The 21,429-nt window shown below is 58.6% G+C and overlaps 4 protein-coding genes across 18 annotated transcripts in view; 3 read left to right on the top strand and 1 right to left on the bottom strand.

The window, feature by feature from the left end:
* Positions 1-1,978: 1,978 nt before the first annotated feature.
* On the top strand, positions 1,979-2,982 carry LOC125116115 (uncharacterized). Of its 2 annotated transcripts, XM_047761082.1 has the most exons (3): positions 1,979-2,233; positions 2,327-2,485; positions 2,768-2,982. In XM_047761082.1, the coding sequence occupies exons 1-3, from the start codon at positions 2,021-2,023 to the stop codon at positions 2,957-2,959; spliced, it is 564 nt and encodes a 187-aa protein (XP_047617038.1). In that variant the 5' UTR covers positions 1,979-2,020; the 3' UTR covers positions 2,960-2,982. The 2 variants fall into 2 exon arrangements, with proteins under 2 accessions (XP_047617038.1, XP_047617037.1); XM_047761081.1 differs by having other exon boundaries at positions 1,979-2,485.
* A 1,483-nt stretch (positions 2,983-4,465) lies between these two features.
* Positions 4,466-9,609, top strand: LOC125116518 (uncharacterized). 4 transcript variants are annotated; one of them, XM_047761807.1, is made up of 6 exons: positions 4,466-5,347; positions 5,872-5,996; positions 7,145-7,344; positions 7,933-8,166; positions 8,504-8,614; positions 9,295-9,609. In XM_047761807.1, exons 1-6 carry the CDS (start codon positions 4,956-4,958, stop codon positions 9,316-9,318), a joined length of 1,086 nt encoding a protein of 361 aa, XP_047617763.1. In that variant the 5' UTR covers positions 4,466-4,955; the 3' UTR covers positions 9,319-9,609. The 4 variants fall into 4 exon arrangements, 3 of the variants coding, with proteins under 3 accessions (XP_047617763.1, XP_047617765.1, XP_047617762.1); XM_047761809.1 differs by lacking the exon at positions 7,933-8,166 and adding an exon at positions 7,742-7,912; XM_047761806.1 differs by having other exon boundaries at positions 7,742-8,166.
* Positions 9,610-10,923: 1,314 nt separating this feature from the next.
* On the top strand, positions 10,924-15,512 carry LOC125116261 (uncharacterized). The gene is made up of 5 exons (XM_047761300.1): positions 10,924-11,141; positions 11,661-11,785; positions 12,934-13,133; positions 13,722-14,163; positions 15,403-15,512. Exons 1-5 carry the CDS (start codon positions 11,020-11,022, stop codon positions 15,510-15,512), a joined length of 999 nt encoding a protein of 332 aa, XP_047617256.1. The 5' UTR covers positions 10,924-11,019.
* DMTN (dematin actin binding protein) overlaps positions 14,533-21,429 on the bottom strand; it is a 30,947-nt gene continuing 24,050 nt past the window's right edge. For 9 of the 11 annotated variants that reach the window (XM_047760492.1, XM_047760499.1, XM_047760489.1 and 6 more), the window contains 7 exons: positions 21,020-21,125; positions 16,861-16,925; positions 16,645-16,693; positions 16,462-16,469; positions 16,218-16,283; positions 15,855-15,935; positions 14,533-15,706 (listed from right to left, as the gene is read on the bottom strand). In XM_047760492.1, the coding sequence (XP_047616448.1) occupies positions 15,593-15,706; positions 15,855-15,935; positions 16,218-16,283; positions 16,462-16,469; positions 16,645-16,693; positions 16,861-16,925; positions 21,020-21,125 (489 nt within the window). In that variant the 3' untranslated portion in view covers positions 14,533-15,592. The remainder of the gene's footprint in view (positions 15,707-15,854; positions 15,936-16,217; positions 16,284-16,461; positions 16,470-16,644; positions 16,694-16,860; positions 16,926-21,019; positions 21,126-21,429) is intronic. The other 2 variants (XM_047760498.1, XM_047760500.1) reach the window with 1 other exon arrangement.

Raw genomic sequence — 21,429 nt, 5'->3', positions numbered from 1 at the left:
CATGGGACCCTGGCTCCTGCGGGATCTCATCGAGCCCTTCTCCAGGCCTTCCTTGCCCCTGCCTGACCCTCCACACTCGGCTCGTCCGCTGGGGGCCTTGCCTGGCTGTTTGGCCTCCTCCCGGAGCCGTGAGTGTCACAGGCCCAGAAGGGTCCATCCTGTCAGCTGTGGATGAGCTGGACTGGCAAGGGGGAGCCCTGGGTCCTGGCTGGAGGACAGAGCCTGTATCAGGGTCCGGAAAGCCTCGCTGTCCCTCAGCCGTGCCACCATCCCTCAGCCCCCGCAGGGGAGGAGGCACACAGGACCTGCTAGCGTGGCCCCGCTTTCAGGCCCAGCTTTTGGGGAGGCCGAGATCTGGGCCATCTCTCTCCCTCCTCCCATTTGGTATTGGCAGTTTCGCTTGCTTGCTTGCTTGCTTGCTTGCTTTTTTGTTTGGTTCACTTTCCGTCTTGCTGTCTGTCCTTTTAGGGCCACAGGGCAAGGCACGTAGAAGTTCCCAGGCTAGGGGGCTAATCAGCACTGGATCGTTTAGCCGGTGAACGAGGCCGGCGATGCAACTTGCATCCTCATGGATACCAGGGTGGGTTGATTTCTGCTGAGCCGCAACAGGCACTCCTTACCTTTTTTCTATTTCTCTCACTGTTGTTGTTGTTGTTTTTCTTTTCTACTTTCTTTCATTCTTTCTTGATCTGTTTTGCTTTGGAGGGCCGCACCCGGGGCATATGGCGGTTCCCAGGCTAGGGGTCGAGACGGAGCTACAGCTACTGGCCACAGCCCCAGCCCATGCCCCAGCCGCAGCCACGCAGGATCCAAGCCTCCTCTGCGACCTCCACCCACAGCTCATGGCAACGCCAGATCCTTAACCCACTGAATTAGGGCAGGGATCGAGCCCACAACCTCATGGGTCGTGGGATTCGTTTCCACTGCGCCAGGATGGGAAGTCCTATTTTCACCTTGCAAGTTTGGTATGATATGCTGTGAGCAGATCCGTGCCCACACTTGTATGTGTGTTCGAGTGCACGGATGGCTTGAACTTCTGCTGCGGGTTTGGCTCCCTGGGGAGGTGGTTGAAGCAACCGCTCCTCCTGTCCGCATGAGGGCAGGTACAAGACGGCTGCAGAAGAAACAGGGTGAGAGAGCAAGCCCCTCAGCCCCGACGCGACCAGATGGGACCTGGATGGGGCCCCTCAACCCGAGGAATGAGCCCGTTTGCTTTGGTGGGCATGTTTAAACCATGGCAACCTTGTCATTCCTCAGCTCTGTGCATCAGCATGATCTGGATACTGTGCAACCACATCCAAGAATGAATGCGACCCTGCGCTTGGTGCAAGGGCAGCTGCTGTGCACAAGTGCACAAGCCCCCGCCCCCGCCGTCAATTCAGCTGACTCTGGACGGTCCTCCAACGGTTTCCTGGCTCGCGGAGTTCCCGTCGTGGCTCAGCAGTTCACGCACCTGACGTGTATCCCTGAGGAAGCGGGTTCCATCCCTGGCCTCATTCCAAGGGGAAAGGATCCGGCGTGGCCGTGATCTGTGGTGTGGGTCCCAGACACGGCTTGGATCCCCTGTTGCTCTGGCTGTGCTGGAGGCCGGCAGCTCTGGCCCCGATCCGCCCCCTAGCCTGGGAACCTCCATATGCCATGGGGGAAGCCCTCAAAAGACAGAAGACAAAGGACAAAAGACACACACACAAAAATCACTTCTCTCTTCTATGATTGATTGAGAATAATTAGCTTTATTTATTAATTTGTGCTTTTTATTACTTCCCTGTCAATAACTACTTCCTTTTTTATTTTTATTTTGTTTCAACATTCTAAAAACTCTAGGCTCAAAACACAAAGTGAACTATACCATAAATGACATGAATCAGAAAGAGAAATTGGACACATCTCCAAAGAGCAATCAGGAGAGGGGAAGGAGAGTGCATGTCAGGAGGGGGAGCAAGGGGATGGGGTTTGGGGGAAGCTGATGGGGAGGGCACTGGCAGGGGCGGAGGGGACCTTGGGGAAGGTGGTTTTGGAAATGGGCCGAGGGTTCTTGAAAGAGCCAGGCCAGGACCTGGTAGAGGGGGTGCGGGAGCAATCAGGGCAGGCACTCCCAGAAGGGCTGCTGAATGCGCCTCGGGCCCTTTGTCCCCAGCAGAGGCCAGGGCAACGTTGCCATCTAGCACAGGGAAAGGCACATCAGTGTCCGGGAATTCGGCCAGAGCAGCGCCAAGTGCCCCCTGCAGGGCTGGTGAGTGTTCGAGTGGACGGGAGACTTCTGGAGGACCAGCAGGATTTTCATCCTGCCCAGCTAGTGAGTCCTCCTGAGAGCCTGGTCCTGCAGGAGGAAGAGCAGGATTTGCCTCCTGCACGGCTGGGGAGTCCTCCTGAGAGCCTCGTCCTCCGGGAGGAGGAGCAGGATTTTCATCCTGCACGGCTGCTGAGTCCTCAGGAGAGCCTTGTCCTCCAGGAGGAGCACCAGGATGTTCATCCTGCCCAGCTGGTGAGTCCTCCAGAGAGCCTCGTCCTCCAGGAGGATTATCCAGATTTTCATCCTTCCCAGCTGATGAGTCCATCTGAGAGCCTCGTCCTCCAGGAGGAGGAGCAGGATTTTCATCCCGCCCAGCTAGTGAGTCCTCCTGAGAGCCTTGTCCTCCAGGAGGAGGAGCAGGTTTTTCCTCCTGCCCGGCTGGTGAGTCTTCCTGAGAGCCTCGTCCAACTGGAGCAGGAGCAGGATTTTCATGCTGCACGGCTGGTGAGTACTCCTGAGAGCCTCGTCCTCCAGGAGGAGCACCAGGATTTTCATCCTGCCCGGCTGGGGAGTCCTCATGAGAGCCTCGTCCTCTTGGAGGAGGATCAGGATGTTCATCCTGCTGGGCTGGTGTGTCTGCATGAGAGCATCCTCCTCCTGTTGGAGGAGCCGGATTTTCCTCCTGCCCGGCTGGAGAGTTCTCCTGAGAGCCTCGTCCTCCTGTAGGAGGAGCAGGATGTTCAACCTGCCCGGCTGGTGAGACATCATGAGAGCCTTGTCCTCCAGGAGAAGGAAGAGGATTTTCATCCTTCCCGGCTCGTGAGTCCTCCTGAGAGCCTGGTCCTCCAGGAGGAGGAGCAGGTTGTTCATCCGGCTCAGCTAGTAAGTCCTCCTGAGAGCCTCGTCCTCCAGGAGGAGGAGCAGAATGTTCATCCTGCCTGGCTGGTGAGACATCATGAGAGCCTCGTAATCCAGGAGGAGGAGCAGGATTTTCATCCTGCCCGGCTGGTGAGTCCTCCTGAGAGCCTCGTGCTCCAGGAGGAGAAGCAGGATGTTCATCCTGCCCAGCTGGTGAGTCCTCCAGAGAGCCTCGTCCTCCAGGAGGATTATCCAGATTTTCATCCTTCCCAGCTGATGAGTCCATCTGAGAGCCTCGTCCTCCAGGAGGAGGAGCAGGATTTTCATCCCGCCCAGCTAGTGAGTCCTCCTGAGAGCCTTGTCCTCCAGGAGGAGGAGCAGGTTTTTCCTCCTGCCCGGCTGGTGAGTCTTCCTGAGAGCCTCGTCCAACTGGAGCAGGAGCAGGATTTTCATGCTGCACGGCTGGTGAGTACTCCTGAGAGCCTCGTCCTCCAGGAGGAGCACCAGGATTTTCATCCTGCCCGGCTGGGGAGTCCTCATGAGAGCCTCGTCCTCTTGGAGGAGGATCAGGATGTTCATCCTGCTGGGCTGGTGTGTCTGCATGAGAGCATCCTCCTCCTGTTGGAGGAGCCGGATTTTCCTCCTGCCCGGCTGGAGAGTTCTCCTGAGAGCCTCGTCCTCCTGTAGGAGGAGCAGGATGTTCAACCTGCCCGGCTGGTGAGACATCATGAGAGCCTTGTCCTCCAGGAGAAGGAAGAGGATTTTCATCCTTCCCGGCTCGTGAGTCCTCCTGAGAATCTGGTCCTCCAGGAGGAGGAGCAGAATGTTCATCCTGCCTGGCTGGTGAGACATCATGAGAGCCTCGTAATCCAGGAGGAGGAGCAGGATTTTCATCCTGCCCGGCTGGTGAGTCCTCCTGAGAGCCTCGTCCTCCAGGAGGAGAAGCAGGATGTTCATCCTGCCTGGCTCGTGAGTCCTCCTGAGGGCCTCGTCCTCCTGTAGGAAGAGCAGGATTTTCATCCTGCCCTGGAGGTGAGACCTCATGAGGCTCTGGTCTACCTTCAGGAGGAGCAGCAGGTTGATCCTGCCCATGCGTTTGGTCTTCATGGGGGCCTGGTCCTGCTGCAGGAGGCACCTTGGTTCCACCCTGCCCGGGTGGGGACTCCTCAAGAGGAGCTGGGCCTCTTGGGAGAGGAGCAGAGGGTTCATCCTCCCCGGGGGGCGAGTCCCCATGAGGACGTGAGTGTCCCTCTGAAAGAGCTACAGGTCCTCCCTGCCCGGGTGCTGAGTCCTCCTGAGAGCCTCGTCCTCCGGGAGGAGGAGCAGGATTTTCATCCTTCCCAGCTCGTGAGTCCTCCTGAGGGCCTCGTCCTCCTGGAGGAGGAGCAGGATGTTCATCCGGCCCGGCTGGTGAGTCCTCCTGAGAGCCTCGTCCTCCTGTAGGAAGAGCAGGATTTTCATCCGGGCCGGGAGGTGAGACCTCATGAGGCTCTGGTCTTCCTTCAGGAGGAGCAGCAGGTTGATCCTGCCCATGAGTTGAGTCTTCCTGGGGGCCTGGTCCTCCTGCAGGAGGCGCCTTGGTTCCACCCTGCCCGGGTGGGGACTCCTCAAGAGGAGCTGGGCCTCTTGGGAGAGGAGCAGAGGGTTCATCCTCCCCTGGGGACGAGTCCCCACGAGGACGTGAGTGTCCCTCTGAAAGAGCCAGAGGTCCTCCCTGCCCGGGTGCTGAGTCCTCCTGTGGTCTTGGGCCTCCTCTGGGGGCTGCTCCAGGGTCTTTCCGCTCGGCTGGCGTCTTGGCCTCTGGCTCCGGGTCTCCTGCTGGAGGTGTGAGAGAGGAAGAGCTTTGGTGCCTGCCCGCCTTGCCATGTGCTCTTCCAAGGAGAGCAGTCTTCCCAAAGCCTTCCCGACCGGTCCCGGCCAGCCCCTTCTGGCTCTGCTCTCCTGCAGGCGGGGCGTGTGCCTTTGTCTTGGCTCCTGGCCCAACACCATCCTCTGGGGACTCCCCACTGTGCGGCCCCCACCTCAGCTCCCCCCACCGCGCCCAGAGCCCCGGCCCCCTCTTCTCACCTTCAGGCTGGGCCTCAGGGGGGGCCAGGCCTTCCAGGGTTGTCAGGCTCGTGTGGACGGTGTCTTCATGGCCACAGCTGGCGGTCCTGCGCTCCCCACCAGCCCGGCAGAGGACCCCGGGGAGCGGCCTGCGTGGAGGTTCCTCGGGTGGCCTTCTGCCTTCCTCACCCAGCTCCTGGCGGGTCTCAGGTTGGGGACTCTGCAATAACAGTGAGCGTCAGAGGGCCCGGCCCCGAGGCGTCAGAGCTCTGTGGGGCTGTTAGCTTCTCGCTGCTTCTGCTGCCCCCTTGCCCTTCTGCTCCCAGATCAGGGGAGGCCTTGCCTGCTCAGACACCACACCCCCGCCACACAGCCAGCGGCTCCCCCCGTGACCCGGGAGGAACGAGAGCCCCCTGGAGGGCTGGGGGTACCGTTTGCACACAGGGCTCGGCCCTGACTCCACACCTACCCCCTCCTCAGGCCCCCTGCTTCTCCCCAGCCAGCTGTGTCCTGGGATGTGGACAAGCCCTGCCCAGCAGGTCAGCCGGCTCTTGCTTGAGGCGGACCCACCCCTCACCACCCGCCTCTGCTCAAAGTCATCCAGGGAGGGGACATGGGGCTCCCGTGTGGGATCCGAGAGGTCCCTGCCCTTGGCTGGAGCTCCCTCTCCCGGTGTTACCTCTGGGTCCCTGCGGGCAACGGCCCATAGGCGTCCGCCTCGTGTTCTCATCCAGGTTCTGCAGGCTTGGCAGAGGCCATCTCTGCCGCGACGACGCCTGCGGCCTCGGCCTCGGCCCCGGGAGAGCGGGATGCAGCAGAGCCAGTCCATCCCTCCTCCGTCCTCTCCTGGACTGGACCAGTAGGTGCCGGGCTCCCAGGTTCCAAGTTCCGTTGGCCTCTGTCGCCAGGGAAGTGAGGTCACTTCCTGGGGTCCCCCCAACTGGCCTTCCTCCTTCCCCACAGCTCCCCCAGGGTCCCTCTGGGCTGCTCCAGCTCCCCTCCCCCCACCAACCCCATGGTCTCGTGCTGTGAACAACGGTCTTGGGCATTTGACAGGGATGGCGGTGACTCTGTGGACTGCCTCGGGGAGCATGGTCCTTGGGCTACTATAGGCTCTTGCAACGCAAGAGCAAGGTGTGTCTTGCCATCTGTTTGCGTCCTCTGGGATTGCTTGCATCAGCATCTGGGGGGTTCTGCATCTCTCCAGGGAGGTCTCTTCCTCAGCCGTCTCTTCTTTGGGAGGTGACGGCAAATGGGATCGTTTCCCCGATGTCTCTCTCCGAGCTCTCGTTCCCAGGGTAGAGAAAGGCACTCGGTTTCTGTGCCTTCAGGGTGCCTCCTGCGACTTGGCCCCATTCACTGAGGCGCTCTACCCGTTTTCTGGGAGCGTCTTGAGGGGTCTGCGGGGATAGGATCATGTCATGTGCATTGAGGGGTCGCTTGACTTCTTCCTTTCCGATGCGGATTCCTTTTGTGTCTTGTTCTTCTCTGAGGGCCCTGGCTAGGTAGGACTTGCAAAACTGTGTCAACCAGCAATAGGACCCCTAGCACAGGACTCTGCACATGCCGAGGGTGCGGCCCTGAAACGTCAAACGACAAAAGACACACAGACACACAGACACACACACACACACACACACACACAGAGACACACGGAAAGTTCCGTTGTTCTCCATGATGGATTTCATAAGCATTAGCTTTCTTTATTTCTGTTTGCCTTTTAGCGCCACACCTGTGGCATAGGGGAAGCTCCCAGGCCGGGGTGGCGTCGGAGCTGCCGCTGCCGGCCTCCATCGCAGCCACAGCAACGCAGGATCCGAGCCTCGTCTGCGACCTACACCACAGCTCACGGCAATGCCGGATCCTTCACCCACGGAGCGAGGCCAGCCATCACACCTGTGGCCTCATGGCTACCAGGCAGGGTCCTTGCCACTGAGCCCCATCGGGAACTCCTCATAGCAGTGAACTTTCCACCTCGACGTATGCACATATTCTCCTTCCTAATAGGAAGACCCACTTTCCAAAGAGATTGGCTGGAGTTCCCACTGGGGCTCAGTGGGTTCGTGCTCCAGTCGTGTCTGTGGAGGCACCCGTTGGATCTCCAGCCCTGTGCGGTGGGGAAAGGATCGGGCATTTCGGCAACGGTGCTGTGGGTCGTAGGCGCGGCTCAGATTCCATCCCTGGTCGGGAACTTCCATGTGCCACAGGTACCGCTGAGAAAGAAGACAGTATATATACGTAGAATAAACTAGGCAAAGATTGGTGGCGTGCCCGTGGTGGTGCAGCAGCATCAAATGGGACGAGGCTGCGTGAGGATGCCCCATCGATCCCTGGCCTCACTTCAGGGGGGGTCGGGGATCGGGCATTGCCGCGAGCTGTGGCGTGGGTCGCAGACGTGGCTCGGGTCCCGCGTGGCTGTGGCTGTGGCTGTGGCTGAGGCTGTGGGGCAGGCCAGCAGCTGCAGCTCCGATTCCACCCCTTGCCTGGGACCCTCCCTGTGCCCCGGGTGCGGCCCTCAACACACAAGCATCCAGTCAAATCCCATCCACGTCGTCCTTCCCTTCGGAGTGACTCGGACCCACTCTGCTTTTGTTTCAACGCAAGGGGCGAGCCACTCTGGGGGCAGAAGCCAGGTCCAGCCTTGGGTTCCCGCTCGGGCCCCGCTCCAGCTCACCGGGTCCTCGGGATGACGGCAGCCCTCTTCGGGGGCCCAAACCCAGATGTGGGGCAGGCCAGAGGAGCCCGGCCCACCCCCAGCAGCACGCACCCCCAAAGGTCTCCTCCTGCCCTTCCAGGCCTGCCGGCCCCCTCGCCACCCGCCTCAGCAGGCCTCTTCCAGGGCTGCTCCCCCCGGGGGGTCCTGCCAAGCTGCCCCCGCCCCCTCGGCCTCCATGGGACCCTGGCTCCTGCGGGATCTCGTCGAGCCCTTCTCCAGGCCTTCCTTGCCCCTGCCTGACCCTCCACACTCGGCTCAGCACCCGCTCGTCCGCTGGGGGCCTTGCCCGGCTGTTTGGCCTCCTCCCGGAGCCGTGAGTGTCACAGGCCCGGAAGGGTCCATCCTGTCAGCCGTGGATGAGCTGGACGGCCAAGGGGGAGCCCTGGGTCCTGGCTGGAGGACAGAGCCTGTATCAGGGTCCGGAACGCCTCGCTGTCCCTCAGCCGTGCCACCATCCCTCAGCCCCCGCAGGGGAGGAGGCACACAGGACCTGCTAGCGTGGCCCCGCTTGCTGGCCCAGGGTTTGGAGAGGGAGCGGTCTGGGCCTTCTCTCTCCCTCCTCCCATTTGGTTTTGGCTGCCTCGCTTGCTTGCTTGCTTGCTTGCTTCTTCGTTTGGTGTGACTTTCTGTCTTGCTGGCTTTCTTTTTAGGGCCACAGGGCAAGGCACATAGAAGTTCCCAGGCTAGGAGACAGATCAACACTGGATCGTTTAGCCAGTGAGCAAGGCCAGGGTTGGAACCTGCATCCTCATGGATACCCGGTGGGTTCACTGCTGCCGAGCCGCCACAGGCACTCCTTATCTTTCTTCTATTTCCCTCACTGTTTTGTTTCTTTTCTTACTTTCGTTCGGTCTTTCTTTTTCTGTTTTGCTTTGGAAGGCCGCATCCGGGGCATATGGCGGTTCCCAGGCTAGGGATCAAGTCGGAGCTACAGCTGCCGGCCAGAGCCAGAGCCAGAGCCAGAGCCAGAGCCACACAGGATCCAAACCTCCTCTGCGACCTCCACCACAGCTCACGGCAACGCCAGATCCTTAACCCACTGAGCAGGCTAGGGATGGAACTTGCATCCTCGTGGATACCCAGTGGCTTCATTTCTGATGCACCCCAACAGGGAAATCTGATTTGTTTTAAATTTTAAAACTTGACTTTAAATGCTCTAGTCAAAGCCAGTGCCCAAGCGTGTGTGTGTGTGTGTTCGAGGGCACGGATGGCTTGAACTTGTGCTGCCGGTTTTGCTCCCTGGGGAGGTGGATGAAGCGACCTCTCCTCCTGTCCGCATGAGGGCAGGTACGAGAGGGCTGCGGAAGAAACAGGTGGAGAGAGCAAGTCCCTCAGCCCCGAGGCTGAGAGCCGGGACGTCGATGGGGCCCCTCAGGCCGAGGAATGTGCCCGTTTGCTCTGGCGGGCATTTTTAAACAGTGGCAATCTTGTCATCCCTCAGCTCTGCAAATCAGGAGGTTCTTGACACTGTGCAACCACATCCAAGAATGAATGCGACCCTGCGCTTGGTGAAAGGGCAGCTGCTGTGCACGAGTGCACAACCCCCCGCCCCCGCCGTCAATTCAGCTGACTTTGGACGGTCCTCCAACGGTTTCCTGGCTCTCGGAGTTCCCGTCGTGGCTCAGCGGTTCACGTGCCTGACGCACATCCCTGAGGAAGCGGGTTCAATCCCTGGCCTCACTTGAGGGGAAAGGCTCCGGCGGGGCCGAGAGCTGTGGTGTGGGCCCCAGACACGGCTTGGATCCCCTGTCGCTGTGGCTGTGCTGGAGGCCGGCAGCTCGGGCTCCGATGGACCCCCACCCCCACCCCACCCCCGCCCCCCTGCCCAGCCTGGGAACGTCCATGTGCTGCGGGGGTGGCCCTCAAAAGACAGAAGACAAAAGACAAAAAAAAAAAAATCGTTTCTCTCTTCTCAGTGATCGATGGATAATAATTCACTTTATTTATTAATTTTTGCTTTTTCTTATTTCCCTATCAATAACTACCTTATCTTTTTATTTTAATTTTGTTTCAACTTTCTAAACTTTCTAGGCTCACAACATAAATTAAACTATGCTATAGATGATATGGAAGAGGAAGAGAAATTGGACACACATCCAAAGAGCAATCGGGAGAGGGGAAGGAGAGTCCGTGTCAGGAGGGGGAGCAGGGGGATGGGGTTTGGGGGGAGCTGATGGGGAGGGCACTGGCAGGGGCGGAGGGGACCTTGGGGAAGGTGGTTTTGGAAGTGGGCCCAGGGTTCTTGAAAGAGCCAGGCCAGGACCCAGGGTAGGGGGTGCGGGAGCAGTCAGGGCAGGCACTCCCAGAAGGGCTGCTGAATGCTCCTCAGGTCCTTTGTCCCCGGCGGAGGCCGGGGCAACGTTGCCATCCACCACAGGGAAAGGCACATCAGTGTCTGGGGATGCGGCCGGAGCCGCGTTTTCATCCTGCCCGGCTGGTGAGTCCACCTGAGAGCCTCGTCCTCCTGTAGGAGGAGCAGGATTTTCATCACCTCCCTGCCCAGGAGGTGAGGTCTCCTGAGGCTCTGGTCCTCCATCCGGAGGAGCAGCAGGTTGAGCCTGCCCGTGGGCTGAGTCTTGATGGGGGCCTGGTCCTCCTGCAGGAGGCACCTTGGTTCCACCCTGCCCGAGTGGGGACTCCTCAAGAGGAGCTGGGCCTCTTGGGAGAGGAGCAGAGGGTTCATCCTCCCCGGGGGGCGAGTCCCCATGAGGACGTGAGTGTCCCTCTGAAAGAGCTACAGGTCCTCCCTGCCCGGGTGCTGAGTCCTGCTGTGGTCTTGGACCTCCTCTGGGGGCTGCTCCAGGGTCTTTCCGCTCGGCTGGCGTCTTGGCCTCTGGCTCCGGGTCTCCTGCTGGAGGTGTGAGAGAGGAAGAGGTTTGGTGCCTGCCCGCCTTGCCATGTGCTCTTCCAAGGAGAGCAGTCTTCCCAGAGCCTTCCCGACCAGTCCCGGCCAGCGCCTCCTGGCTCTGCTGTCCTCCAGGCGGGTCGTGTGCCTTTGTCTTGGCTCCTGGCCCAACAGCATCCTCTGGGGACTCCCCGCTGTGCGGCCCCCACCTCAGCTCCCCCCACACGCCCCGAGCCCCGGCCCCCTCTTCTCACCTTCAGGCTGGGCCTCAGGGGGGGCCAGGCCTTCCAGGGTTGTCAGGCTCATGTGGACGGTGTCTTCATGGCCACAGCTGGCGGTGCCGTGCTCCCCACCAGCCCGGCAGAGGACCCCGGGGAGCGGCCTGCGTGGAGGTTCCTCGGGAGGCCTTCTGCCTTCCTCACCCAGCTCCTGGCGGGTCTCAGGTGGGGGACTCTGCAATGACAGTGAGCGTCAGAGGGCCCGGCCCCGAGGCGTCAGAGCCCTGTGGGGCTGTTAGCTTCTCGCTGCTTCTGCTGCCCCCTTGACCTTCTGCTCCCAGGTCAGGGGAGGCCTTGCCTGCTCAGACACCGCACCCCCGCCACATGCCAGCGGCCCCCCGTGACCCGGGAGGAACGAGAGCCCCCTGGAGGGCTGGGGGTACCGTTTGCACACAGGGCTCGGCCCTGACTCCAACCACCCCCCTCCTCGGCCCCCCGCTTCTCCCCAGCCAGCTGTGTCCTGGGATGTGGACAAGCCCTGCCCAGCAGGTCAGCCGGCTCTTGCTTGAGGCGGACCCACCCCTCACCACCCGCCTCTGCTCAAAGTCATCCAGGGAGGGGACATGGGGCTCCCGTGTGGGATCCGAGAGGTCCCTGCCCTTGGCTGGAGCTCCCTCTCCCGGTGTTACCTCTGGGTCCCTGCGGGCAACGGCCCATAGGCGTCCGCCTCGTGTTCTCATCCAGGTTCTGCAGGCTTGGCAGAGGCCATCTCTGCCGCGACGACGCCTGCGGCCTCGGCCTCGGCCCCGGGAGAGCGGGATGCAGCAGAGCCAGTCCATCCCTCCTCCGTCCTCTCCTGGACTGGACCAGTAGGTGCCGGGCTCCCAGGTTCCAAGTTCCGTTGGCCTCTGTCGCCAGGGAAGTGAGGTCACTTCCTGGGGTCCCCCCAACTGGCCTTCCTCCTTCCCCACAGCTCCCCCAGGGTCCCTCTGGGCTGCTCCAGCTCCCCTCCCCCCACCAACCCCATGGTCTCGTGCTGTGAACAACGGTCTTGGGCATTTGACAGGGATGGCGGTGACTCTGTGGACTGCCTCGGGGAGCATGGTCCTTGGGCTACTATAGGCTCTTGCAACGCAAGAGCAAGGTGTGTCTTGCCATCTGTTTGCGTCCTCTGGGATTGCTTGCATCAGCATCTGGGGGGTTCTGCATCTCTCCAGGGAGGTCTCTTCCTCAGCCGTCTCTTCTTTGGGAGGTGACGGCAAATGGGATCGTTTCCCCGATGTCTCTCTCCGAGCTCTCGTTCCCAGGGTAGAGAAAGGCACTCGGTTTCTGTGCCTTCAGGGTGCCTCCTGCGACTTGGCCCCATTCACTGAGGCGCTCTACCCGTTTTCTGGGAGCGTCTTGAGGGGTCTGCGGGGATAGGATCATGTCATGTGCATTGAGGGGTCGCTTGACTTCTTCCTTTCCGATGCGGATTCCTTTTGTGTCTTGTTCTTCTCTGAGGGCCCTGGCTAGGTAGGACTTGCAAAACTGTGTCAACCAGCAATAGGACCCCTAGCACAGGACTCTGCACATGCCGAGGGTGCGGCCCTGAAACGTCAAACGACAAAAGACACACAGACACACAGACACACACACACACACACACACACACAGAGACACACGGAAAGTTCCGTTGTTCTCCATGATGGATTTCATAAGCATTAGCTTTCTTTATTTCTGTTTGCCTTTTAGCGCCACACCTGTGGCATAGGGGAAGCTCCCAGGCCGGGGTGGCGTCGGAGCTGCCGCTGCCGGCCTCCATCGCAGCCACAGCAACGCAGGATCCGAGCCTCGTCTGCGACCTACACCACAGCTCACGGCAATGCCGGATCCTTCACCCACGGAGCGAGGCCAGCCATCACACCTGTGGCCTCATGGCTACCAGGCAGGGTCCTTGCCACTGAGCCCCATCGGGAACTCCTCATAGCAGTGAACTTTCCACCTCGACGTATGCACATATTCTCCTTCCTAATAGGAAGACCCACTTTCCAAAGAGATTGGCTGGAGTTCCCACTGGGGCTCAGTGGGTTCGTGCTCCAGTCGTGTCTGTGGAGGCACCCGTTGGATCTCCAGCCCTGTGCGGTGGGGAAAGGATCGGGCATTTCGGCAACGGTGCTGTGGGTCGTAGGCGCGGCTCAGATTCCATCCCTGGTCGGGAACTTCCATGTGCCACAGGTACCGCTGAGAAAGAAGACAGTATATATACGTAGAATAAACTAGGCAAAGATTGGTGGCGTGCCCGTGGTGGTGCAGCAGCATCAAATGGGACGAGGCTGCGTGAGGATGCCCCATCGATCCCTGGCCTCACTTCAGGGGGGGTCGGGGATCGGGCATTGCCGCGAGCTGTGGCGTGGGTCGCAGACGTGGCTCGGGTCCCGCGTGGCTGTGGCTGTGGCTGTGGCTGAGGCTGTGGGGCAGGCCAGCAGCTGCAGCTCCGATTCCACCCCTTGCCTGGGACCCTCCCTGTGCCCCGGGTGCGGCCCTCAACACACAAGCATCCAGTCAAATCCCATCCACGTCGTCCTTCCCTTCGGAGTGACTCGGACCCACTCTGCTTTTGTTTCAACGCAAGGGGCGAGCCACTCTGGGGGCAGAAGCCAGGTCCAGCCTTGGGTTCCCGCTCGGGCCCCGCTCCAGCTCACCGGGTCCTCGGGATGACGGCAGCCCTCTTCGGGGGCCCAAACCCAGATGTGGGGCAGGCCAGAGGAGCCCGGCCCACCCCCAGCAGCACGCACCCCCAAAGGTCTCCTCCTGCCCTTCCAGGCCTGCCGGCCCCCTCGCCACCCGCCTCAGCAGGCCTCTTCCAGGGCTGCTCCCCCCGGGGGGTCCTGCCAAGCTGCCCCCGCCCCCTCGGCCTCCATGGGACCCTGGCTCCTGCGGGATCTCGTCGAGCCCTTCTCCAGGCCTTCCTTGCCCCTGCCTGACCCTCCACACTCGGCTCAGCACCCGCTCGTCCGCTGGGGGCCTTGCCCGGCTGTTTGGCCTCCTCCCGGAGCCGTGAGTGTCACAGGCCCGGAAGGGTCCATCCTGTCAGCCGTGGATGAGCTGGACGGCCAAGGGGGAGCCCTGGGTCCTGGCTGGAGGACAGAGCCTGTATCAGGGTCCGGAACGCCTCGCTGTCCCTCAGCCGTGCCACCACCCCACAGCCCCTGCCGGGGAGGAGGCACACAGGACCTGCTAGCGTGGCCCCGCTTTCAGGCCCAGGGTTTGGGGAGGGAGCGATCTGGGCCATCTCTCTCCCTCCTCCCATTTGGTTTTGGCTGCCTCGCTTGCTTGCTTGCCTGCTTTTTCTTTTGTTCTCAGTTTGTCTTGCTGTCTGTCCTTTTAGGGCCACAGTGCAAGGCACGTAGAAGTTCCCAGGCTAGGGGGTGAAATCAACGGTGTATTGTTAACCCAGTGAGTGAGGCCATGGATGGAACTTGCATCTTCATCGATATTAGTCATGTTTTTCCCCCTCTGAGTCACAATGGGAATTCCTCTCTCCTCACATTGGAAACCTCACTCCTTGGCTTTTGTCAGCCTGGTATCACCTGTTCCTCTGCCCGCATCTGGTGCCTCATAAAGAACAAATAGATTTGGGGCCCCAATGCAACTTTTAATTCCAAGCGTAGTCCCCCCTTCCCCAGCATTATCTCGTACCCGCCCTGGAAAGGGACATCAGGGTCTGGGCTGAACGAAACCCTGACCCTGGCAAAAATATATATATAATTATATACACGTATGTATTTGCAGAGAAGAAAAGCTGAGAGCGTGGTTAAGGTAGGGTAGAGAGTGAGGTGGGGGAAGCAGCTGGGGTGCCCCAAGAAATTACATTCTTTCAAGAGCGTGGTGGGAGATGCACGGGCCTGGGGTCAGAACACAGCCCAGCTGTTGATCCCATCCAAGGGAGCCCGAAGGCCTGGGTTCTGTGCAGGGCCTGGGTCCTTAGAAGGTAGCATTCTCGATGACTTGGCCTGGAGGCTGCTGGTGGGCTGGGGTTCTGTATAGGCGACATCTCCACTCTAAGCCAAGGCTTCTGGGGAAGCCACGGGGCTGGAGCAAGAGGCTTCAAGGCTTGGGGGGTCGCAAGGAAGAGGAAAGGGTGGCCTCCCTGCTGGAGGCCGAGCGCTGCTCCTGCTGGAGTCAGAGGGGCGGGAGGCCCAGGTGCAGGGGACCTGTCTGAGGTCAGCTGCAGAGGAGTGCTTGGGCGCACACAGGGTCCTGGGGCTTCTCTGCCTTCCTGCCAGGCCCGAGCATCCCCCCATCCATGGTCAGGATAGCACACAGGCCTGACCACTAAGTGCAGGTTCATTTCTCATCACTCTCTTCTGGGGACCTGGAGGTGGTGGGGGGTGGGGGTGGGGCACGGAGAGGGTGCCGACATTAACTCTGTGTGTGCTGGAGTCCAGACTGGGTTTGTCCAGTGCAATGAGGACCTGGGATGTGAGAAGGGGAACCCCCCCAGAGCATTATGGGGAAGAGAGTCCCAACACGGCAGAGGTCTTGCTCCCCCTCAACCTGGGCATCAGAGCCAACCCCACCCCCACCCCACCTCCCTGCTGCCCCCAGAGCTGATGCTTTGGGGTCTAGGGACCCCAGCTGCAGAGCCCTGATGCAGCAGGGGTGAGGGTCAGTTCCAGAGTGGGTGGGGGTCGTCAGAAGAGAGAGGCTTTTTTCTTGAGTTCATTTCGCTTCCACAGAGCCAGCTTGCCAAACTCTTCGGGAGACATGGAAAATACCCTGGAGAAGTCCTCCGCTGACAGATGCCTCTGTAAGGGGGACGCACAGATGCAGTTGAGAGAGAGGAGGCACGGGGTGGAGCAGCAGAGGGAACTGGCTGAGGCTTCCCCCACCAGGCTGGGAGGCTGCCCACCGCCGGGTAGCCCCTCCCTCACCCAGCACATTCTCCCTGCCTACCTCCAGCCTCATCCGATCCACACCCGGAGGCAGCTTGGTTCGCCCCTTGTTGGTCACCACCAGCATTTCATAAGGATAGATCTGGGTGGGTGGGCGGGCGGGACACAGCATTAGGTTTATAGAGGTCCCTGGCAGCCTAAACCCCTCAATACCCCAGGCCTCCTTGTCAGCCTCATGGGCCATGGGGGGGTCATGCCATCTCGCCATCCAACTCCCCCACCTTCCCCACTGCCCCTCCCATCATCAACAGGGAGGACCCCTTAGTGCATTCGCTTCTCTGGCTTCTCCCCAAGCTGACCCGCCCCCACTGGAGATGGTTCTGTCCCCTGCCCACCGCCCCCTGCCTCGGCCCCTGCCCCTCACCTTCTGCTCCAGCACACAGGGCAGGGAGGTCCCCCGGTCCATCCTCCCCCTCTGACCCTCTCCGTTCTGGGGAGACCAAAGCCGCAGTGAGCCAGAGTGGGGCAGGGAGACCTCCCCCGTCTTACCCTGGGCTTCTCATGTCTTCACCAGGCAACTCCACAGCCCCACCCCCCATCCCCAAACCCTGCTTGTCACCGGGTCGGGTCTTCTGGGCTCCATCTGTTCCCCTCCGGGAGGCACTCACCTGCAGGCCTATGGGAGAGAAGAGTCATTGCTCAGGGGCAGCTCTAGGTCAGCAGCCCTCCAGACCTACCAGTTCAGGCTCCCCAACCTCCGGCCATGGAGGCCTTCCAGCATTGCAGACACGGGCCGCCCCAGGGGCCTGCTCGAGCCTCTTTCCCAGCATCAGGCCAGCCCTGCCTCTCACCTGGGCTTTCCGTCTCACTGCCAGATGGACTGAAGTCTGTGGACTGTAGCTGGCAAGGACAAGGAGGGGTCAGAGGAAGTCGGAGCACTCCGTGTCACCCCCATTCCCTGGAAGAAGGGTCAGCCCGCTCCCCCAGGTGCCCAAGGCACCCAGTCCCTCATAGGCCCCACATGCTCCCTCTTCCCACCCTCTGCCACCTCTGTCCTAGGACCTTACCCGACTCAGGGTGGTCCTGCCGTAGGCGGGGAGGGAAGAAGACTTAGATGTTCCTGCCTGCAGGGCTGCAAGGGAGCAGGGGACCCCGGTTCAGTGCCTCTGACCTCACAGTCATTCCTGAGAGTCCCACCCCCCAGCCTCCGCTGCCAGGGCCAGGGCAGTGGAGTTGGGGCTTGGGGGAACCCTGAGGGCCTCTGTCGGCTTCCAGCTCCTGCCCACTACCTTCAGCAGGTGACATGGTGCTGGCGGCTCTGAACTGTCTCTCGTGCCTTCCCTCTAACAGAAGTGCATGAAACAGACATTTGAGCCCAATGCCCGAGTGTTCACATTGATAGTCAGCCAGCGAGAGTCAGGAAATGAGGCTCACCATCATAAAATGAGCCTCTGGAATACAGAAATACATCTAAAATTTAGGGAAAAGAATCAAATTACTACAGTTTCTTTTCTTTCTTTTTTTTGTTTAGTGTGCCCTCACGGCAAAGGAGACTCCCAGACTAGGGGTCGAATCGGAGCTACAGCTGCCGGCCTACACCACAGCCACAGCAACGTGAGATCCGATCCACGTCTGCAACCTAAAAAGCAGAAACAAACAAACAAACAAACAAATGCTCGATATGATGAAACAGAATCAGTAGTTTTCCCAGCACTGTCAGCTGCTGGATGGCCCTGAAGCCACTGGACTTCCCATTCGCAGGCCTGGATGTCACTTTCAATGTGACACTTCATAATCTCACTAAGCCTTGAAGCACTGCAGATGATAATCCAAGAGAGGTGGCTTTCAATTACAGGTCTCAACTGGGGCTCAGCTCAAAATTCCCTCATCTCCAATGATTGGAAATTGCTGGCATTCTAGAGCAATTGTTTGTTTGTTTTTCTCCTGTACCCACAACATATAGAAGTTTTCCCAGGCCAGGGATCAAATCACAGCTGTAGCTGCCACCTACACCACAGCTGCGGCAATGCTGGATCCTTAATCCTCTACACCCCCAGCAATTGTTTGGACCAGTATTTTTCTTTTTTCTTTTTGGTTTTAAACATTTGTCTTTTTAGGGCCGTACCCATGGCATATGGAAGTTCCCAGACCCTGGGTCAGATTGGAGCTGCAGCTGCCAGCCTGCACCACAGCCACAGCCATAGCAGATCCAAGCCACATCTTCAACCTGCAGCTTGCCACAACGCTGGATCTCTAACCCCCTGAGCCAGGCCAGGGAGTGAACTCCCATCCTTGTGGATACTAGTTGGGTTCTTCACCGGCTGAGCCAAAATAGGAACTCCCCAGACAACCTTGACTTCTTATGTGGCCTTCCCCCAGATCCAAGCCCCAGACCCTTTCAAGGCCAGCCTCCCACATGCTGAGGCACATACTGGAGCTGGCTCTCCTTCCTGACCTCCTCCCAGCCTACCCTCCAAGGGGATGGCAGGGGGAGTGTGCATACTTTCCAAGGCACAGCCTCGGCCCGCTGCCCTGCCCTGTCCTCTTCTGTCTCTACCCAATAGCGTTATTCTCATGGTCACACCACCCCATACAAGCTGAAGATTCTACCTGAGCCCTGACGCAGCCCTCAGGCTTGCAACACAGTCAGACTTGGCTCCTACCTCGAAACATATAAAACCCAACAGCCCCAAACGGGGCTCTTCCTCTTTCCCCCAAACCTGCCTCTTTCATGATCTCAGCTCAGGTTTGGCATCACCCAAGACAGCAATCCCAACTCCTCTTTCCCTCGCCTCCCAGGTCCAGTCAGCCACTAAGTCCAGTTGATTCCATGTCCTGTAACAGATCTTTTCTTTCTTTCTTTTTTTTTTTTTTTTTGCTTTTTAGGGCTGCACCCTCGGCATATGGAGGTTCCCAGGATAGGGGTATGATCAGAGCTGTTGCTGCTGGCCTACACCACAGCCACAGCAATGCCAGATCTGAGCTGCATCTGTGACCTACATGACAGCTCTTGGCAATGCCAGATCCTTAACCCACTGAGCGAGGCCAGGGATCGAACCCAAAACCTCATGGTTCCTAGTCAGATTTGTTTCCGCTGCGCCACCACAGGAACTCCAGATCTTCTCATGATGCGGTCACGTGCCGATAAACCCATTGTAAGTCAAAAAACATGTATTTAATACACTGAACCCTACCGACCAGCAGAGCTCAGCCCAGCCTACCTTAAACACTGACATGAGCCTCTGGGTGGGCAAAGTCATCTAATACAAAGCCTGTTTTACAATAAAGTGTTGAATCCCCGGTGCAATTTATTTCCTACTCTACTGAAAGTGAGCAACAGAATGGCTGTTGGAGCACAGGATGGTTGTTAAGTGTATGGGTTGTTTCCTGTCATGATGGTGTGGCTGACGGGGAGCTGCAGGTCGCTGCCACTGCCCAGCATCTCAAGACAGCTTCATAGAGCATCGCAAGCCTGGGCAAAGGGCAAAATTCAAAACTGGGGGAGTTCCCTAGGGGCCAAGTGGGTTTAGGATCTGGTGTTGTCACTACTGTGGCTCGGGTGGCTGCTGTGCTGCAGGTTTGATCCCTGGCTCAGAAACTTTCTCGAGCCATGTCTGTGGTCCAAAAAAAAAAAAAAGAAAAAGAAAGAGGCGTTCCCATTGGGCTGCAGCAGAAAGGATTCTGACTAGGAGCCACGAGGATGCTGGTTTAATCCCTGGCCTCGCTCAGTGGGTTAAGGATCCGGCATTGCCATGAGCTGTGGTGTAGGTAGCAGTCGCAGCTCGGATCCTCAGTGCTGTGGCTGTGGTATAGGCCAGCAGTTGTAGCTCGGATTAGACCCCTAGCCTAGGAACCTCCATATGTCACCGATGTGGCCCAAAAAAGGAAAAAAAAAGAGCAAAAAGAAAGAAAGAAATTAAAATTGGATGTACAACTTCTACCGAATGCATATCAATTTTGCGACATCATGAAGTAGAAAAATTCTAAATCCGGATCTATTTCTGTACAGAATTCGTCTATATATTTCTCAAACTCATTCCCTCTTCTGTGTGTGTGTGGTTTTCCCCAAACTATTGGAAAACGTGGTCGATTATCTCCAAAGATGGCCCACAGCATCATCTCCCAGCCTGTGTGCCCTTGGGCCATTCCTCTCAGCAAGAAGCAGAATTTTTTTCCTCTCCCTTGTGTCTGGGCACCTGGAGAGCTGTTTTAACCAGTAGAAGGCAGCAGAAGGCCAGGCTGGTAGCTTCCAGTGTGGTTCTCAGATCTGCCCCTTCCCTCCAGCTGCCATGCTCCAAGCAGGCCAAGCTATAGCCTCAGTGACCAGCAGCATGGCACCAAAGCCCCCGCCACCCCTGGACTTTCTCTGTGTGCTGGAACTGCAGCTCCTGGAGGCCCCTGCGCTGGCCAGGATGTTTGCTACTCCTTGCTTTGCTCCCACACTGCTCCAGAGGTCTGTGGTGCCCTTTTTCCCCATTCACTGTCTCATTCTTTTTCTTTTTTCTTTCTTTCTTTTTTTTTTTTTTTTTTGTCTTTTTAGGGCCACCCCCACAGCATATGGAGGTTCCCAGGCTATGGGTTGAATCCAAGCTGTAGGTGATGGCCAACGACACAGCCACAGCAATGCGGGATCTGAGCCGCATCTGTGACCTACACCACAGCTCACGGCAACGCCGGATCCTTAACCCACTGAGTGAGGCCAGGGATAGAACCTGCACCCTCATGGTTCCTAGTCAGATTCATTTCCACTGAGGCACGACAGGAACTCCCACTGTCTCATTCTTGAAGACTTAGTTTAATGCCTCCAAACCTTGGATGCAGGCCCTGTCACCATCCTCTCAAAGCCCTTGAAGGGCACCTGTCATCTCTTGGCACCTGCTGTGCTGTTATGAAACCCCAGTTTCCACGTCAGTTTTCCAGAGACTACTGGAAGACAGGACTATAGTGTTTTACCCTTTATATCCCTGGGGCCCAGCATGTATGTTGAAATAAATGAAATGTGCTCATTCTGCTTTAGCTCATGCCATCTTTTGTCATCTTGTCTTGCTCTATGGCAGGTACTCTGGCCCTAAGGAGAGCATGAGCGCCTTTGAGCCAGCAGCCGAAACTTCTAGTCTCTTACACCCACAGTAGCACAGTGCTTGGCACATGACAAACTCAGCAGACTGTCTGATCCTGGCCTCAGGGTCTGGCCAGGGGATTCCGACGGCCCTTGGTGACACTCACAGGTATGGAAGGGTGTCCGGTCAGGCAGCGAGCGGGTTTTCCTCCGGATAGGCAATGACTTTTCCATCTCTTCTTTCAAGATCATCTTCCCCAAGTTGGAAGTAACCTGGGAAGAGAGACAGGAAGACGGATCCAAGGCATCAATTTTCATCACCAAAAAGGCTGGAGTCAGGTTTACTCCAAAAAGTAAATAAAAGGTAGAAAAAAAGAAAAGTGGGGGAAGGAGGAGTGGGGACAGAGCTCCTGAGGGGCTGGAGCCCATGGAGCCTGTCCTTCTGGCCGGAAGCTCTGCCATCTTGGGTCTGGCCAATCTCAAGAGCCAGGCATCAGAGCTGCTCAGTGTAACTCTGCCCCAGGGGCCTCTGTATCCCAGGCCACGATGCCCAGGGCATAAGCCCATGTTGCCATCA

This window comes from Phacochoerus africanus, chromosome 15 (genome assembly GCF_016906955.1).
Source record: "Phacochoerus africanus isolate WHEZ1 chromosome 15, ROS_Pafr_v1, whole genome shotgun sequence".
Lineage (NCBI taxonomy): Eukaryota > Metazoa > Chordata > Mammalia > Artiodactyla > Suidae > Phacochoerus > Phacochoerus africanus.
This window is presented reverse-complemented; position numbering and strand designations above follow the sequence as displayed.

Bases quoted from the DNA above. Each gene is read 5' to 3' on its own strand.
- LOC125116115 (XM_047761081.1), top strand. From the start codon at position 2,021: ATGGGCCGAGGGTTCTTGAAAGAGCCAGGCCAGGACCTGGTAGAGGGG. The intron at 2,486-2,767 runs GTGAGTCCTCCA...CTCGTCCTCCAG, and splicing joins ATGTTCATCCTGCCCAGCTG to GAGGAGCACCAGGATTTTCA.
- LOC125116518 (XM_047761806.1), top strand. From the start codon at position 4,956: ATGTGCTCTTCCAAGGAGAGCAGTCTTCCCAAAGCCTTCCCGACCGGT. The intron at 5,997-7,144 runs GTAGGTGCCGGG...CCTTCCTAATAG, and splicing joins TCCTCTCCTGGACTGGACCA to GAAGACCCACTTTCCAAAGA. The intron at 7,345-7,741 runs GTACCGCTGAGA...TTTCAACGCAAG, and splicing joins GGAACTTCCATGTGCCACAG to GGGCGAGCCACTCTGGGGGC.
- LOC125116261 (XM_047761300.1), top strand. From the start codon at position 11,020: ATGGCCACAGCTGGCGGTGCCGTGCTCCCCACCAGCCCGGCAGAGGAC. The intron at 11,786-12,933 runs GTAGGTGCCGGG...CCTTCCTAATAG, and splicing joins TCCTCTCCTGGACTGGACCA to GAAGACCCACTTTCCAAAGA. The intron at 13,134-13,721 runs GTACCGCTGAGA...CTGCCCTTCCAG, and splicing joins GGAACTTCCATGTGCCACAG to GCCTGCCGGCCCCCTCGCCA.